Raw genomic sequence first — 19,810 nt, 5'->3', positions numbered from 1 at the left:
CCAGGCTGGAGTGCGGTGGTGCCATCTCAACTCACTGCAAGCTCCGCCTCCCGGGTTCACGCCATTCTCCTGCCTCAGCCTCCTGAGTAGCTGGGACTACAGGCACCTGCCTCCACGCCTGGCTAATTTTTTTGTATTTTTAGTAGAGACGGGGTTTCACCGTTTCATCCAGGAGGGTTTCGATCTCCTGACCTTGTGATCCACCCACCCCGGCCTCCCAAAGCCTGTGCTGGGATTACAGGCTTGAGCCACCCCGCGCCCGGCCTCAGTGAGTTTAAATTCCAACACTGAAGCCACTGGTTTTAGCCATAACCAGCTTAGTGAGTGTGTTACCTGCTGCTTAACATCTGTAGGACAGTTTAGATATTTCTAAAGACCATTCATACTTTGAGTTTTATACAAAAGTGGATTCATCATTTGGTTTTTTTTTTGGAGACAGTCTTGTTCTGTCGCGCATACTGGAGTACAGTGGCTGGCATGATCTTGGCTTACTGTAACCTCTGCCTCCCAGGTTCAGGCGATTCTCACGCCTCAGCCTCTTGAGCATCTGGGACTACAAGCATGCACAAGCACGCCTGACTAATTTTTGTGTTTTTAGTAGAGATGGGGTTTTGCCATGTCGGCCGGGCTGGTCTTGAACTCCTAGCCTCAAGTGATCCTCCTACCTTGGCCTCCCAGAGTGCTGGGATTACAGGCATGAGCCACCACGCCTGGCCAATTATCTGGTATTCTTTCTTTGTATTTACTACGTGCAATTGAAAACTCTAGAGAAGTTTAGGTAAAATCCCAGTTCCATATTTTCTGCAGCCCATTTTAGGTAATAGGGCCATAGACTTTTTCCCTCTGGGCCTACATAGTTTTCTATGTGCCTTTAATACAGCTTTCAGAAGCCTCTGGTTTTTGCTCTTGGGTATAAGATGGGACAAATTCTACCCTCCCCCCAGGTCTTTTCAGTCCCTTGAAATAAACATGCCCCTGGACATTGAGGCAGGGACAGAGATACTGCTTCTTATGTTTCTTCTTGTTACGTACTAGGGAGAGACTGTGGTCTCTTATTTAAAAATTACTATGTGTGATTCTTAAACAACTCTTTAGAAATTTTCTTTCCTTGTAGCAAGTGAAATGACTAACAGATACTTAAAATAGAAACCAAAGTGTGTAATATAAATCTCTCTCTCTTTTTTCTGCTTTCAAGAGAGCAACCTTAATTTTTTGTGGGGACAGCATACATTTAATCCATCTGTTTGCCTGGCAGAAAGTGAATCCAGATTAATTTGTTTTCCCTGTTTACCAAATATAGTCATTTAGTAATACTCTATAGTGATACAGTATTACCAAAATAGTATTTCAGATTACATAGAAAGTTTCACCATAGGAGTTAATGACAGGCAACATCTAGATTTTCTGGGCCCGGTGTGGTGGCTTATGCCTGTAATCCCAGATGTTTGGGAGGCAGAGTTGGGCAGATGGCTTGAGCCCAGGAGTTTGAGACCAGCCTGGACAACATGGCAAAAGCCCATCTCTACAAAAAAATACAAAAATTAGCTGGGTGTGGTAGTGCACCCCTGTGGTCCCAGCTACTTGGGAGGCTGAGGTGGAAGGATCGCTTGAGCCTAGGAGGTTGAGGCTGCAGTGAGCAGTGATCACGCCACTGCACTCCAGTCTGAATGATAGAGTGACACTCTGTTTCAATAAAAAGAGTTTCTGCTTGGTATATATTGAGTTTAGGACAACTTTTGCCTCCAAATAATTTTTTTTTGTTTTTTTTTTGAGATGGAATTTTGCTTTTGTTGCCCAGGCTGGAGTGCAATGGTACAATCTTGGCTCACCGCAACCTCTGCCTCCCAGGTTCAAGCAATTCTCCTGCCTCAGCCTCCCGAGTAGCTGGGATTACAGGCACCTGCCACCACGCCAGGCTAATTTTGTATTTTTAATAGAGATGGAGTTTCTCCATGTTGGTCAGGCTGGTCTCCAATTCTCCATCTCAGGTGATCCGCCTGCCTCGGCCTCCCAGAGTTCTGGGATTATAGGTGTGAGCCACCATGCCCAGCCCAAATAATATTTTTTAAATGCCTGATTTAAGGTTCATAAGGACAGGATTAGGTTCTGTACAAACTAAATTTAAAAGATTAGATTTTTTGCCTGATGAGGATTATGAAAGTTATGGTTTTTGTCAGTCTTTTGAAGGAATCAATCTTTAGTTAATCTTTTATGGCTAGTACCTTTTTTCTTGATCATATTGTTCATTGTTAGATATATACATCTATGTACCTTAAACACATTTACATATGTTCTAATGAATTATGTAAAAAAGGTTGTTAATATGGTTCATCTTTTCACAGTTTAGTTCATTGTAGTTATAACAAAATTGTCTAAATTGTTTATGTATGTATGTATGTATGTATGTATTTATTTATTTATTTATTTTTTGAGACACAGTCTCGCTCTGTTGCCCCAGGCTGGAGTGCAGTGGCGCGATCTTGGCTCACTGCAGCCTCTGCCTCCTGGGCTCATGCCATTCTCCTGCCTCAGCCTCCTGAGCAACTGGGACTACAGGTGCCCGCCACCACACCTGGCTAATTTTGTTGTCTTTTTAGTAGAGACAGGGTTTCACCATGTTGACCAGGATGGCCTCAATTTCCTGACCTCGTGATCTGCCTGCTTCGGCCTCCCAAAGTGTTGGGATTACAGGCGTGAGCCACCGCGCCCAGCCTAAATATTTCTTTTAAGAAATTACATTAGTTAGTTTAGATACCTGCTCTTTAATTCTAAGTTGATGGACACTCTTTCTTATACCACCCTGGTTTGTAACTTTAAGAAGTCTCTTTGTCTTAAATAGTTCCTCACCTTTTTTTCATCTGGGCAGTTTTCTTGGGAATCTCTAGTTGCTCTGATGTTTGTGAAATCATTTATAACAGGAAAGATTCTTCTTAGGATGAGGAAAGAAATTGAAACTGTGGAAAATCTTAAGAAAACGTAGGAAAGGAAAAAATTCAAATGTAGAAATAAAATGTAATTTAAAAATTAAGTAAAATTAATGTTACATTTTATTTAAAAAGTTTATTGCAGAAAATGTTTGCAGAGTAGTAATATAACTTACTCTGAGGCTTTTTGTTCATGCAATTGATGCTTTATCTTCATAATTAATTTTGTTTATTTTACTTATTAATAATTTTATTTTATGGATTATGATTCCCTATGTACAAATTAATATTGGAGCTGCAGTTGGCCCTAACCTTACAAATAGATTTCTTAATTCTCACATCTGTCTTTCCACGGAGCTGTGTTTCTTTTGTATTTTAATCATTCTTAGATACCTATCAACTTTCACATAGGTAATGAATCATCTAGAGAGAGCAGCCAAATTTCTTTTCACTTTTTTTTTCCAGTAATGAGCTCATTCATCTTTATTCTAATATCTTTGAAACTAGAATTTTCTATCTTTAGGAAAGCTGTGTTTTAGCTTCCCTGGGGGGAGAGTTTAATTTCAAAATCTGAGCATATTCTTAAATTGATTTGATTTAAAGCAAAGAAGGCACTTGCAAAGTGGTAATTTTTTGATGGGTTTATGTTCTTACCCACAGACATTAGACCAGCTCCCACTCACCAACCCTGAGCATTTTGGCACTCCAGTCATAGGAAAGAAAACAAATAGAGGAAGAAGATCTAATCATATGTAAGTCCATTTTCATAACTGTTAGTTGAACCTGAATTCATTTCTCCTTCTAGTATTGTTTATAGTTATTTTAAAATTGTAATTTGCAAAATGCTAACCAGATCTAATAGTAATTTCAGATCTAATAGTAATTTCAGACTCCTCAGCATGGGTGATTGAGGTTCTCCATGCTTAGCCAACCTTACTTAACAGCTGTATCTGCCTTCAGTTTCTCACTGCATGTTATCTTGATGCTGTAGTCAAAATGAAACCAGTCAATAATTCCTGAATACATCGCTTGTTTGCTAATATCATGCTTTTATTCATGCTATTACTTTTGGTCTCCATGCCTCCCTTCCCCATAACTGTCTCGTCCATGCCTTAATTCTCAACAAAAATGCTTAAACCTTTATATGAACCATTTTGTGTCTCCCCACACTTTCCTTGAAACCAGACATGTTTCTCTCCCCTCTAAACCCAATTCTCTGGCGTAGTATGAACTGTGGAGCCAGTTGGTCTGGGTTTGAATCCTGGCTCTGCCACTTACTTGCTGTGTGATCTTGGGATGTTTACTTAATCTTTTCATACCTCAATTCTTATCTATAAAATTGGGATAATAATATTACCTATCTCTTAGTGTTGTTGTGAAAATTAAGTGAATTCATATCCTTAAAGTGTTTATAGAGTAAATGTTATGTAAGTACTACATAATCAACATCATATATTGACATGAAAAATTTCATGGTGCAATACCAGTATGTAACATAATTTCATTTATATATGAAAATGTGTTTACATGTAAATATAAAAATTCTGCTTCCTGGTGTTTATGTCTGACAAGTAGGCCTGGTTCTTGCTGCATTATTCGAACTTAAAAAAATGTCTACATTGTTATATATAATATAGGAAAAATAGTCTCTTGTCAATAAGTTTTTTTTAATTTTGAAAAGATTACATCTAGTATTTAGACATAGTTTTACGATTTTACACATATCATCCTAAAGTGGAAACAAGTTTACAAATGAATTTATTGTGCAATATTACATAATATTGACCTGCAGATATGACCAAAAATTATAATCTGTTAAAAAGTCAGTTAGTTTTTATTTCCTCTTCTATCGTTCCCCAACTGTTAGATGTTTCTTAGTTGAGGTGTCCGTTTTGTGAATATGAGAACAAAGCATGCATTTGTTACTGAATAAGTTGATCTTTGCTTTCTAAAGACTCCAGCAAACATTCTAAGTTAGTGATTTTCCTGTTGAGAATCTCTATGTGTAATGAGAGATTTGCTGTGGAGATTGTGTTATACATGTGCAAAGTGTGAATGCAGACCAAAGGTTGAGAATTACTAGTGTAGGAATGAAGACCTCTCCGTCTGTAATCTTGTTTTGCTTGCTCTTCCTTCCCCCTCTCTACCATGGTCAGTCATTCCCACTGCCAAGGAACCTGATAATGTTATTCTTGCTTGGCGTTTTAAGCCTTGGTGTGTAAGCATTACAGGCAAGTACTACAGTTCGAAATGCCCATCTCCTTAATTACATTTCCTTAAAGTTCTTTCTCTCCTTTCTTCAGAGTGATTTTCTGAAACAAAGTCTTAAACCTGAATCTTAAGGGCATTCATCTGACCTTCATTTCCTCTTCCATTACTCCATTGAAAAAAGTCTTTGCTGTGGTCTCAGATTGCCATTTAAAATGTATTTTTGTACAAAAATATATAAAGTTATCTCTTCTTAGGATTCCCAGGACTTCGTTGTTGGAGTGATGTATCACCAAATTTGTTTTCTTTTAGCAGCTGTTATTCCGTGTCTCAATTAATCTATCCCTAGTTATTCCAAAATTGATTACTTTTAACATCTTCCATTAAATTGAGTTTCAGTATATTCTACCTTTAATCCTAGTAAGTTCAAGTATTTTCTTTTTTTAATGATTATCATCCTCTAGCTTATTTTTTTAAAGCAAGTTATTGATTCTTTTAATCAATGTATTACTGGATTGAATTTTCTCCTTATAATTTACCCATTGTTTGCAGCGGTTGTGTTTAAGTCATCCAGAAGAATAGAATACCTGGAATTATGGAAATATTTGTTTGTCCCTCTCCTCTTGAAGTTGTTTTCCAATAATCTGGCAGAAGTTTATGTGCAACTGCTACAATAGGAAAGCAGTCTATTTGCTATTATTTTTTCTCCCTTCAGAAAAAAGATAAAGCATAAGGTTTACAATGAATCTTGTTAATAAGGGATTATTTATGAGTATAGATTTTACCCAGTAACAGTGCTAAGATTTACCCAATACCTGGTTTATACTTTCTGTTTAAATACAGGCCTGCAGATCTGAACACGTTTAAATTAGTTTATTATTCACATATCATAAAATTTACTCTTGTTATATGTTTTAATCTGTAGATTTACATCCAATAATTCACCCTTTTAAAGTGTACAGTTTAGTGGTTTTTAGTATATTCATAAAATTGTGTAACTATCATCACTATCTAATTCCAGAAGATCTTTTTATTTTGCCACTTTATTTTGAGAATTTGATTCATTTCCTCCTTGATAACAATTGAGAAAAAAATTAAAACCCATTTATAGTTAAGCGTACATAGGTTCTGTGTGTTTTAATGTCTAAGAAGGTATATACATTGTCAGTTTTCTAGATACTAATAGAACATTTCAGTTTACAGAGTTTGAAACTGAGTAAACTGATTTGCCTGAAATAAAAAAGAATCAGAATTGCATGTCAAAGGTTAAGCCTCTTGTTTTTGCTCAATTTGTATCATTATTTGGTATTCCTTGGCCCATGTCTTGTCTAAAGTTCGTCTTTCTTGATTTACAACTAATTAGAGTTAATAGTGAGTGTGATCAGTTTTAAGTGATTGGCTGTTAGAATATTATGGTAAAAATTTCTGTGTAATTAACTTTATTTCTAGTGATATCATCAGATTTTATTTCATAGAGACAGTGCATTATTTTGTTGTGGCTCTCCAAATACCTTGTCACCAAAGAAATAGCAATGTCAGAAATGAATCAAAATCAAGCAGACTCTCTGCTTGCTCTGTCTTTGCTCCTGTAAAATATTTTGGATGCTCATTAATTTTACTTCATTAGTTTATTGAGTACTTGTCTGTGTAAACAGTTTTCTGGCTAAGCTCCTCTAAAAGGAAAAGTTAAAGAGCTTCATGTATAATAGTATGGTTTACACTGATTGTATACATTTTGTGATTTTAGAAAAAAATCAGAAATAGCATAGTAAAAAAAAAAAAAGTATTTTTACTTTATTTTATGAACAAGTGTTTATTGAGTATCTATATTGTGCCAAGCATTGTTCAGGTACTTGAGATATATCAATAAACAAAAAAAAAATACTTAAAAAATCTTCAACTTTAGAGCTTACATTCTCTCAGGGGAGGAGATAGTGAATTAAACATTGGGTTCACATACTTGTTGTGGAAGAAAAGAATAAACATAAATAAGTAAATTATATAGTATGATAAAAGTGAATGCTGTGGTAATAAGAGCAAGATGAAAAGAGGTAGATGGGCAGGGGTTGTAAAGTTGAATAAAGTGGAACAAAGTCTTGAGTAGGTGAGGGGGAAGTGGCATCTAGTCTAAAAGAGGGGATGATTTTAGACAGGAACTTTGCGATTTTATATGTAAGGTGGATAGACGTTTCAGCTAGCTGAACAAAAGTGTTTTTTCTTTTTGATATACTGTGAAATCTGAAATCTTAACACTTGTTAAGTCTTAAGAAAAGTTACAGTTTTTACAAGGATGCAGATAACTTTGTTAGTCAAATAAAGCCCCCTTTTCCCAATGTTGTACAGATTTTGATATATGTTATCTCTGACATTGTAGCTTTCTAGCTGCTAACTTATAATAGAGTGTTCATAAACCCCTAGCTGAATGAGTCTTCTGTGGCTACTTTGAAAAAGCAATAATTTACGATTTTAAGTTTGGTTGTGTTCTGTAGTCATTAGAAAGTTAAAAAAGTCACTACTCTTAAGCTCTTCTAAATCAAGTAGAAATCAGACTTGTGAGGACTGTCATTCCTGTACTAAGCTGTATGTCTATGTGTAGGGTCTTATGCTCCACTAGTATAAAGGTAGTTGAGTTTTCCTATTGTTACCTACTTTCTAAGGAGAGATTGACCTTAAGTGCCATTGAAGTACAATACATCTTTTTTTTTTTTTTTTTTGAGACGGAGTCATCCTCTGTCACCCAGGCTGGAGTGCAGTGGCGCGATATCGGCTCACCGCAACCTCCCCCTCCCGGGTTCAGGCAGTTCTCCTGCCTCAGCCTTCGCTCCGGAGTGGCTGGGATTACAGGCGCCCGACACCACGCCTGGCTAATTGTTGTATTTTTAGTAGAGACAAGGTTTCACCATTTTGGCCAGGCTGGTCTCGAACTCCTGACTCAGGTGATCCACCCGCCTCGGCCTCCCAGAGTGCTGGGAGTACAATACTTATATTCAATAGCAAGCTTTGAAGATTTGCATTGTTTCTGCCAGGGAACAATTTTTAAGTTATTTGACTGATCACTGAAATCAAGGGGGTGGTATTCCCCATGTCACTTTAAAAAGCTTAATATTATTATAATAGTTTTTACTTTTTTGGCCAGGTGGGGTAACTCACGCCTGTATTTCCAGCACTTTGGGAGGTGAGGTGGGTGGATCATGAGGTCAGGAGATGGAGACTATCCTGGCCGACATGGTGAAACCCCTTCTCTACTGAAAATACAAAAATTAGCTGGGTGTGGTGGCGGTCTCCTGTAGTCCCAGCTACTCAGGAGGCTGAGGCAGGAGAATGGCGTAAACCCAGGAGGCAGAGGTTGCAGTGAGCCGAGATGGCACCACTGCACTCCAGCCTGGCGACAGAGCTAGACTCCATCTCAAAAAAGAAAAAAATAGTTTTCACTTTGTTTACATTTATATTGGAATATATAAATATAAAGGCATGACAGTTACTTTGTCATACTTTTGGAAAGGCTTCAAAGACAAATTGAGAGTATACTAGACAGTGTACCAAATAGGTAAATCATGTCTAAAGTTTTTTTAATAGTTTGTCAGTTTTCATTTTTTGGTCAGTGAAGTTGATCATTGCAAACTATCTGAAAAACACTTTTATCTTTGTGGGTGTTCAATAATAGCCATTCTAAAAAGGGCATGTTGTTGTCCGTCAAACATTTCCTAGTCTTTACTCATTCTGGGCATTTTCTTTGGTGCCGATTCTTTATTAGAATCAGATTCAAATTGGAATAGCTTTTTGTTTTGTTTTTCTTTTTACTACACTTTCCTCAGACATCAAATTGATGGTTTCAGATACTTCCTTTTTCTTCTGACAGTTGTCTTTCTAATTTACTAGTCCAATATTTAATGTTACTGAAAGGATTTTCAGTTTTTCTTTTAATTTTGAAAGTGTTTAACATCATACAAAAGAAGCTTATTGGACATTTTATGAATACCTAACTCGTGTGTATTTGTTGTTATGGATAGCAGTGGTGATCTCTTTTCAGATTGCCTCCTCTTCCCACCCTAACCTCAGTTAATAAAGGTCTGCTCTCCTACCTTTTAAAATTAACTTTGTACTGGAGATGTAGAATTACTATCTCCAGAATTCCTTTAATTTGAGATTGGGATTGTGTATATTTTAGTATAGTACTGGGATGTTTAATATGGGGCCTCCACCTTTTTGAGGATTTGGGAACCAGTTATTTGTCCTGATCTTCCTCTTCAGTTTTTTACAGTAGCACTAAATAAACCGGAAATATTTTTAGGAAAATGATGTGCTTTCCTCTCATGATAAACTCTTACTGTTATTTTTTTAGAAATTTAGAAAATGATTTAAGATTTAAATTAGCCATTTTGCAGGTCTTAGGAAATGTAGTAAGAGTTTGGGAATATCTATATTCATCATTGACATGCTTATTTGTGAGGATAAACGGAAATATTTTATTTTTTTCTCTCCTTAGACCAGAGGAAGAGTCTTCATCATCCTCCAGTGATGAAGATGAGGATGATAGGAAACAGATTGATGAGCTACTAGGCAAAGTTGTATGTGTAGATTACATTAGTTTGGATAAAAAGAAAGCACTGTGGTTTCCTGCATTGGTGAGTAGCTTCACTATAAAAGAGTTTAATTTCAAACTATATAAGTTTATGCAGAAAACAATTTTCTTACTAATGTTTTTCATAGGTACAAAATGAGGAGATATTTTTTAGCATTATTTAGTTCACACTAAGCTTACTTTTAATGTTGTCTTTGAATACAAAGAACTCTTGAAGTCATTCAGGAAAGGCAAAATCTTGATAATCTTAGAGGTTTAGCCATGTGGAAGTGTAATTCTCTCTCTCTCTCTCTCTCTCTGTAGAAAATTCATGATGCAAACTTTTAAAGCTCCTAAGTCCACGTAGGTCTAGATTGCAAAAGCACAACAGAATCTTGATTGGTTGACAAGGATAACTAGACATTTTCTTCATAGTTAATGAGTCAGGGTGTTTCCATCCTTGATCTTAATCTTGCCTTTTGGGTACTCCCTATATAATCATGACTGCAGTTATACATTACCCCACTCTTCAGTTTTCTCTACAGTAGATTTTTAATTCTACCTACTTTTTAATGTTTTTCTCTCCAAAAGATTGCAACTCCTTAGATTCCACGTTGAATATTTTGCATTTTTCCCTTGTTTTCTCACATTGCCTTTTTGTGATTCTGAGGAGGTACTCAGGATTTATTATCAGGAGTATCCTCATGATTGTCCCAAGTTCTTGTATTTCAAACTGTTGAGACAGATGACAGAAAGCCTTTTGAGCTTTTTATCTCTCTGTTTTTCATAACCACTAGCTTCTTTATCAAGTTGAAAGGGCCATGTATAGACCATTTTCTTTGACTTTTACAAAGGGAACATATACTAACATCTTTCACAGACATAACTAGGCTGCTTTTCAAATAATCTTTTGGTAGACAAAATAATTTGTAGCTCTTAAAGTAAATAGAGGTTCAATTAATAATTAGCTCTATATCATACTTTAATGAAGATTTAACTCTGTGGCAATAAGAATGCATTTTTTTCTGGACAGGATATAATTGGATAAGTCACTTAAGCTTTTAAATTTCAAGTAGGAGACTGAAGTTAATAATCAATATCTCTTAAGAATTATCTTGGCTGGGGTGCGGTGGCTGACACCTGTAATCCTAGCACTTTGGGAGGCCATGGTGGGCAGATCCCCTGAGGTCAGGAGTTTGACACCAGCCTGGCCAACAGGGAAAACCCCGTCTCTACTAAAAATACAAAAAAATTAGCTGGGTGTGGTGGCACATGCCTGTAGTCCCAGCTACTCAGGAGGCTGAGGCGGGAGAATCGCTTGAACCCAGGAGGTGGAGGTTGCGGTGAGCCGAGATCACACCGCTGCACTCCAGTGTGGGTGACAGAGCAAGACTCCCTCTCAAAAAAAGAGAAAAGAAACAAAGAATTATCTTGAACTCTTTAAAATGTTGATATGTCTGAATTGTCCTGTGATAACTTTATCTGAAGACCATTGAGTCATTTGTATTAAACAGTGAGATCCACTTTTTTTTTTTTTTTTTCCTGGAGACAGAGGCTTACTCCGTTACCCAGGTTAGAGTGCAGTGGTGCGATCCTGGCTCACTGCGGCCTTGACCTCCTGGGCTCAAGCAGTTCTCCCACCTCAGCCTCCTGAGTAGCTAACACTACAGGTGGAGACCACCACACCTGGCTAATTTTTAAATACTTTGTAAATACGAGGTCTCCCTATGCTGCCTAGGCTAGTCTTGAACTCCTGGATTCAAGTGACCCTCCCATGTTGGCCTCTCAGAGTGCTAGAATTACAGATGGAGGCTACTGAGGCCAGCCCGCATCTTTTACAAATATGTCCTCCCCCCACTTCAAATTTAATAGGCTATAAACTTAAGATCCACTGATAAACAAAAGACACTTTGAAAGTACTCTTCTCCTCTTGTCTGACAACTAATTTGTTCTCAAATATTGAGAGACAGAATGGGTCAAAAATTATTCTCTGTTTCTGTTTTGTATGTTCTCACTTCCTTACTACAAATAATTAGCCAAATTATCCTCTAATGCTTTTTCTCTTCTGTTAATGACATTTAATAAAATTTTTGTGTTCTCAAGGCTAACACATATTTGTTAAGTATGCATTTATCATATACCAAGTGCTGTTCAAAATATTTTACAAGGATAGACTCATTTAGTGGTGTGGAGGTTTTTTGTTCTTGTATCAATAAACTTATTTTTTTTTGAGATGGAGTTTCATTCTTGTTGCCCAGGCTAGAGTGCAGTGGGGCAATCTCGGCTCACTGCAACCTCTGCCTCCCAGGTTCAAGTAGTTCTCCTGCCTCAGCCTTTCTGAGTAGCTGGTATTACAAGCCACTACGCCTGGCTAATTTTGTATTTTTAGTAGAGACGGGGTTTCTCCAGGTTGGTCAGGCTTGTCTCCAACTCCTGACCTCAGGTGATCTGCCCGCCTCAGCCTCCCAAAGTGTTGGGATTACAGGCGTGAGCCACAGCACCCGGTGATGATTAATAAACTTTTCTCAACAATTTGTGGTTGAGAATCTGCTAACTCTTTATTCTCATTCTCTCATTTTCCTGCTCATTGACTAACAATTGCAGAAACTTAGAAATGGGATTAAAACACTATTCTTTGTTTTTATGTATTTGTATGAAAACCTATGTCCATAATATGTATAAACTCTTTTGTATATTTGTGGTTTTTATGCTAAACTAGGTAACCATGTTCTCAGATGAAAAAGAAACAGAACTATCTTTGTACTGTTTTCTACTTGTGATGTCCATTTACGTGAACATGTTTTATTTCTTTATCTCCACTGCTTAGTTCAGTGTTCGGCACAAATTAAGTATCCAGTAAATGTCAGCTCTTGTAGTGATAATGAAAAATGAGGACAATTATTTGTTTTAATAAATATAAATATTTTATTATACCTTTGTACATTCGTGTGTATCCATCCAACATTCAGTGGATACCTATATGTACAGGGAGTGTGCTAGCACTTATTATGAAATAGGTATTATTATTTATCCCCATTTGGAGATAAGGAAACTATTAGCAGAGTTAAGTAAGTTGCCACACTTTGGGTTAATTATTAAGCTGAAAAAAAGCATCTGTGTATGCGATTATTTATTTCTTCCTAAAGCCCTAGGATTCTTTGTGAGAACTTCTTTTGAAAGTATGTTTTAAGGCCGGCTGTGGTGGCTCACACCTGCAGTCCCAGCACTTTGGGAGACGGAGGCAGGGAGATAACATGAGGTCAGGAGTTCAAGACCAGCCTGGTCAACATAGTGAAACCCCTTCTCTACTAAAAGTACAAAAATTTGCAGGGCATGGTGGCATGTGCTTGTAGTCCCAGCTACTTTGGAGGCTGAGGCAGGAGAATCGCTTGAACCTGGGAGGCAGAAGCTGCAGTGATCTGAGATTGCGCCACTGCATTCCAACCTGGGTGACAGAGCAAGTTTTATATTTTATAAAACAGTTTTGCTGGCTGGGCGCAGCGGCTCACGCCTGTAATCCCAGCACTTTGGGAGGCCGAGGCGGGCAGATCACTTGATGTCAGGAGTTCGAGACCAGCCTGGCAAACATGGTGAAACCCCGTCTTTACTGAAGTACAAAAATTAGCCAAACATGATGGCAGGCGCCTGTAATCCCAGCTACTTGGGAAGCTGAGGCAGGAGAATTGCTTGAACATGGGAGGTGGAGGTTGCAGTGAGCTGAGACCATGCCATAGCACTCCGGCCTAAGTGACAGCAAAACCCCATCTTGAACACACACACACACACACACACACACAACTGTTTTCTAAGTCTTTTTCTCAATAGGAACATTAAATTTTTTAATGTTAATATTTTGTTACTACTTTAAGCTTGTCACACCGTAATCACTTAATAATTTCTTTGATGAAAATAAAAATATCTAAGGATTTTTAATATTGAAAGGTTAGTAATCTGTTTAGTCAACCATTTCATTTTTTTTTGAGACGGAGTTTCGCTCTGTCGCCCAGGCTGGAGTGCAGTGGCCGAATCTCTGCTCACTGCAAGCTCCGCCTCCCGGGTTTAAGCCATTCTCCTGCCTCAGCCTCCCGAGTAGCTGGGACTACAGGTGCCCGCCACCTCGCCTGGCTAGTTTTTTTGTATTTTTTAGTAGAGACAGGGTTTCACCGTGTTAGCCAGGATGGTCTCAATCTCCTGACCTCGTGATCCCGCCTGTCTTGGCCTCCCAAAGGGCTGGGATTACAGGCTTGAGCCACCGCGCCCGGCCTCATTTTTGTTTTTAAATTCTTAGAATTATTGATGTATGTTATCCCCTCCCAAAATTGAGATCCATTGGACCGTGATGGATAATTTTTGGTAACTACACTGAAAAATTATGTTCTAAATTGACCAATCTTGATGTAATCACACAAATAATATTGTGTTTCTAATTTTTAAATTATTTTTATAAATCGAGTAAATTCAAAGTGTTTTAGTAACGTCCTAAGAAAACAGTTAACTGGGTTTGGTGGCCTATGCCTATAGTCCCAGCTACTTGGGAGACTGAGGTGGGAGGATCGATTGAACCCTGGGAGGTTGAGTTTGCATTGAGTCGTGATCACACCACTGCACAGAGTGAGACCTTGTCTCAAAAAAAAAAAAAAAAAAAGAAGAAGAAGAAGAAGAAAAAGGAAACAACTACATAGTCCCAGGAACATTTTATAAATAACTACCATGCACTGAGTATTTACCCTGACTAGGACTGTGCTGAGCTTATTAATACAAGTAGTATTGTTTAATCCTGATTGAGACTTATTCTCTAGTCTCAATTTTTTATTTTATTATTCAATTTCATTTTAAGAGGGGAAAATCTTAGATTCCATGGGTGATGCAGTTCTGCTTTTCAGTTTTTTTCACCAAGTTCTCCACTTCTAATCACCCTTTCAAGCTGTAATTCAGGATTCAGAATGTATCGCTGTATTTTCTTTAGGGTGATCTCATCCCCTTCTAAAGCTTCACTTGCAGAGATAACAAAGAGATAATCAAAATGACCAAGAAAATAACATACACGGGTGAATGGGATAAAATGCATGTTGTCATTCCTGTGGTAGAACTGGACAGTGAGCCCACTTACTCATACACCAGTGTCATCACTGGCCAAAGCTATCACATGTGCAGTTTTCAAAATCCTTAGCTCATCAGAAAAAAGTAATGAGTGGATTTGGCTCACAAGCCCCAAGTTTTAGACCCCTGATATTTAGTCTGTGGACTCTCAAATTAATATCCTTGAGTCCAGTCCTCTACGCTCTGCTCCAGACCTGATTTTTCTGTTCACTGTCTTCATTTGGATGTCTTTTAGCCACCTAAAACTTAATAGTCCCAAAACTCCTCTTCTTATCCCTTCTCTCTTGCACAAACTTGGCCCTTTTTTGTTTTTCTTTCACAATGAATAACCCTGTCATCTACCTATTTGCACAAGGCAGAAAACTAAGCATCCTCTTCTTGTTCATCTTTCTACTTCCCTCATTATCTTGGATATTTCTCATCCCTTTAATTTCCCGTTGCCACCACTTTACATCCAAGCCACCACCTCTTACTCAGATGATCACAATAGCTTAGTCTCTTTGCACAGTTACCTTTGCATGGTCCATTTTCTTCATAGCAGCCAAAGTAGATTTTTAAAAGGAAAATCTTTTATCACATTGTCTGGTTTCAGATTCTTTCAACAAAGGTGTTAGATGTTATCCTAAGAATTAATATAGCCTACAAGACTCTGGAAATTCTGGACCATTGTTTTTCTCTTAGCCATGATGTATCCCTTCAGTTAAGGATCTAGCTGTACCTTTTTTCTATTTCTGACTAGAACTTCGTCCACAGCTTCATCCTAGTCATAGCTGTACTTCTGCTTTCAATGCCGTGTCTATGCCAAAAAGAATCTAGATTATCCAGGCAGCTGGAAGGATGTAGGATACCAATTTAAAATTACTTGTGTGTGCTCCCATATGTGTGTACCTGTTTACCCTCAAACTAAAATTAGTTTTTCAACTTCAAGCTTACACTTTTTAAAAGGATTTAAATAGTAGGTACTTACATAACTATGAGTTCTTTTAGTTATAATAGCTTCACCCTTTTTCTTAAAAGGTGGTTTGTCCTGATTGTAGTGATGAGATTGCTGTAAAAAAGGACAATATTCTTGTTCGATCTTTCAAAGATGGAAAATTGTAAGTATAATTTACTTGGTTTGAAAAACCAGTTTATAAATATATGCTGTTATTTTGAATTAGGATGTTAAATGATTGATTCGTTACCTTAGGCTTTTATTTTTCATCATATAGAATGTTTCAGAGTGACTGTTTTTCATATTATCTTAATGTGTTGTAGTCTTGTAGTATGTTTTTCCTTGCTCATTTTGGTAATCTTTTCCAAACTCAACACCCAGTACTGTCTAATTTGTCAACATTTGTCCACATAATCACTGGTTATTTGAGGCAAATTTGCCATATCTAGCATATTTATTACTTTATTGATTTTTTTGTTTTGTTTTGTTTTTTGAGACGGAGTCTCACTCTGTCACCCAGGCTGGAGTGCAGTGGTGCAATTTCCACTCACTGCAACCTCCGCCTCCTGGGTTCAAGCTATTCTCCTGCCTCAGCCTCCTGAGTAACTGGGACTATAGGTGCATGCCACCACACCCGGCTAATTTTTATATTTTTAGTAGAGATGGGGTTTCACTATGTTGTCCAGGCTGGTCTCGAGCTCCTGACCTCGTGAGCTGCCTACCTCAGCCTCCCAAAGTGCTGATTATAGGCGTGAGCCATCGCGCCCGGCCTGTTGATGTATTTATTGACATTATTTCCTTAGGGTTTGTTCTTGATGGTCTAATTAGGAATTTCTGATTCTTCTACTAGTTATGTCTAATGGTTGTAGTGATACCTGTTAGATAATATTCAACTTTTTCAGTAGTCTGAGGATTAAAATGGGTTACTTGTATATGGATGGTAAGGGTTAAAAAAATGATTTATTTTTCTTTAAGAATTATATGACTAGAGAAGCCAGATATTTTATACAGAATTATATTGGGTGTAAATACCTTGAAAAGTTTATTATGTTTTAAGATTTGGTGTTTGAATTTTCAAGTTCGGGAAAGGTATTTTTATCTTTAATTAATTAATTTTATGGATTTTTTTTTTTTTGGTGAGAGTCTCACTCTTTCACCCAGGCTGGAGTGCAGTGACATGATCACGGCTCACTGCAGCCATGACCCTTTGGGCTCAGGTGATCCTTCACCTCAACTTCTCTTGAGTAGCTGGGACTACACCTGGCTATTTTTGTATTTTTTTGTAGTGATAGGGTTTCACCATGTTGACTAGGCTGGTATCGAACTCCTCAGCTCAAGCGATCCACATGTCCTGGCCTCCCAAAGTGCTGAGATTACAGCCGTGAGTCTCTGCACCCAGTCTGAAAAGTTAGCTTCAAAAACAGTATGTAGGCTGGGCACGGTGGCTCACACCTGTAATCCCAGCACTTTGGGAGGCCTGAGCAGGCAGATCACGAGGTCAGGAGTTCCAGACCAGCCTGGCCAACATGGCGAAACTCCGTCTCTACTGAAAATACAAAATTAGCCAGGCATGGTGGTGGGCACCTGTAATCCCAGCTACTCAGGAGTCTGAGGCAGGAAAATCACTTGAACCTGGGAGATGGAGGGTGCAGTGAGCAGAAATAATGCCACTGCGCTCTAGCCTGGGTGACAAGAACAAGACTCCATCTCAAAAAAACAACAACAAAAAACAATATGTAGAACCCACTTTAACAAAATTGAGATAATCGGAGGAATTTGAGCACTGAAATTGAATACTGACTTGATATTAAATTGTTGGGGGGTAGGGAAAATGGGAAAACGTTAGTAAAAGGACACAAACTTTTATTTGTAAGATGAATAAAACGTACAGGATCTGATGTACAGTGTGGCAACTGCAACTGTAGTATTCTGGCAACCTCCCAAGTAGCTAGAACTACAGGTGTGTGCCACCATGCTCGGCAAATTTTTGTAAGTTTTTTTTTGCCATGTTGCCCAGGCTGTTCTTGAACTCCTGAGCTCAAGTGATCTGCCCACTTTGGCCCCCCAAAGTGTTGGGATTACAGTTGTGAGCCACGGTGTCCAACCTTTATTTATTTAATTTTTTTGATACGGCGTTTCACTCTTGTTGCCCAGGCTGGAGTGCAATGGCGCAGTCTCAGCTCACTGCAACCTCTGCCTCGTTCAAGCGATTCTCGTGCCTCAACTTCTCGAGTAGGTGGGACTACAGTCACGCACCACCATGCCCAGCTAATTTTGTATTTTTGTATTTTGAACTCCTGACCTCAGGTGATCCACCCGCTTCGGTTTCCCAGAGTGCTGGGATTACAGGTGTGAACCACTGCACCCAGCTCAGCTTTTGTTTTTAAGAGATGGGATCTTGCTCTGTTGCCTACTCTAGAGTGCAGTGGCACGATCATAGCTTACTGTAACCCTGCACTGGGTTTCCAGCTCAGCTCCCTGCCTCAGCCTCCCGAGTAGCGGGGACTATAGGCACATGCCACCACTCCTGGCTAATTCTTTTCTTACGTTTTTAGTTTGTCTGTGGAGACTGGGTCTCACTATGTTACCCATCCTGGTCTTGAACTTTGGCATGAAGCAGTCCTCCCACCTTGGCCTCCCAAAGTGTTGGGATTACAGGCATGAATCACCATGCCTGTCCCCAAATATTTTATCATTATATTGCCATAAATCATTTTTAGCCGGGCATGGTGGTTCATGCCGATCATCCCAGCACTGTGGGAGGCCAAGGTGAGTGGATCAGTTGAGGTCAGGAGTTCAAGACCAGCCTGTCCAACATGGTGAAACCCTGTCTCTACTAAAAATACACAAATTAGCTGGGTGGTAGTGGCATGTGCCTGTAATCCCAGCTACTCGGGAGGCTGAGGCAGGAGAATCCACTTGAGCCTGGGAAGTAGAGGTAGAGGTTGTGGTGAGCCAAGATTGTGCCACTGCGCTCCATTCTGGATGACAGAGTGAGACCCTGTCTCAAAAAAAAAAAAACAAAATCAAAATAATTTTCAGTGTTGCATTTAGGCAGGGGACTCTGGTATTTGGGAACACATTGGTGTTTATAAAGTATCTCTTATGGTAGGATCCTTCTGTAGATGATTACATATTTTAACATCCTGTCTTTTATGTTATTTTTGACTTGCTGCTCTGTGTGCAATCACTTTTATTGTAAATGTCAACATTCTCATATTTTCAGTATCTTTCTGTGACATGTAATCATCTGGATTCTTAATTAATCTCAGTCATATTTTGGGCTTTTTTCTTCTTTTGTAATTAAAAATAATATATAGTACTTCAGTTCCAAGAAAAGATGTCCATGAAATTACTAGTGACACTGCACCAAAGCCTGATGCTGTATTAAAACAAGGTAAGGATAATCTTGGAATAAATTACAAGTACTGTAAAAACTGCTAAAGTGTTTTTGAAGATTAAATTTTTTTTTGCTCTTTAAAATTTTTTTTAAAATTACGTTCTTATGGTTATATTTGGTTCCTTGTGACCTTTATTTTTATAAACCCATGTGTCTTCTGTGTTATAAGTTTCCTTTTTTTTTTCTGGAGACAGAGTCTTGCTCTGTTGCCCAGGCTGGAGTATGGCGCAATCTCGGCTCACCGCGACCTCTGCCTCCCGGGTTCAAGCAATTCTGTTGCCTCAGCCTCCTGAGTAACTGGGACTAAGCCACATGCTGCCATGCTTGGCTAATTTTTTGTTATTTTAATAGAGATGGGGTTTCACCGTGTTGCCTAGGCTGGTCTTGAACTCCTGAGCTCAGGCAGTCCACCCGCCTTGGCCTCCCAACGTGTTAGAATTACAGGCATGAGCCACTATGCCCAGCCATAAGTTTCCTTTTTTTTCTTTTTTTTTTTGAGCTTATAGTCAGGCATAATAATCTAGAATAATGGGAGAGAACTATGTAGTCAGCTATTCCTATAATCTGGTTTTTCCTGGTAAATAAAATACTGGTTTCTGGGAATGGTAGAAGAAAGGAATCAAAGTAACTTTGGTTTTTTTTTTTTTTTGAGACAGAGTCTCGCTCTGTCGCCCAGGCTGCAG

The 19,810-nt window shown here is 38.4% G+C and overlaps 1 protein-coding gene across 1 annotated transcript in view; it reads left to right on the top strand.

Moving 5' to 3' along the window:
- Positions 1–19,810, top strand: part of ARID4B (AT rich interactive domain 4B (RBP1-like)) — a 165,344-nt gene that overhangs the window by 79,794 nt on the left and 65,740 nt on the right. Inside the window, exons 7-10 of the mRNA XM_011935756.1 lie at positions 3,585–3,676; positions 9,619–9,757; positions 15,811–15,890; positions 19,048–19,124. Coding sequence (XP_011791146.1) covers positions 3,585–3,676; positions 9,619–9,757; positions 15,811–15,890; positions 19,048–19,124 — 388 coding nt within the window. The remainder of the gene's footprint in view (positions 1–3,584; positions 3,677–9,618; positions 9,758–15,810; positions 15,891–19,047; positions 19,125–19,810) is intronic.

Source organism: Colobus angolensis, unplaced genomic scaffold (genome assembly GCF_000951035.1).
Source record: "Colobus angolensis palliatus isolate OR3802 unplaced genomic scaffold, Cang.pa_1.0 Scaffold148, whole genome shotgun sequence".
Classification (NCBI taxonomy): domain Eukaryota; kingdom Metazoa; phylum Chordata; class Mammalia; order Primates; family Cercopithecidae; genus Colobus; species Colobus angolensis.
The sequence above is the reverse complement of the archived record's forward strand: the minus strand, read 5'-3'. Positions and strand labels throughout refer to the sequence as shown.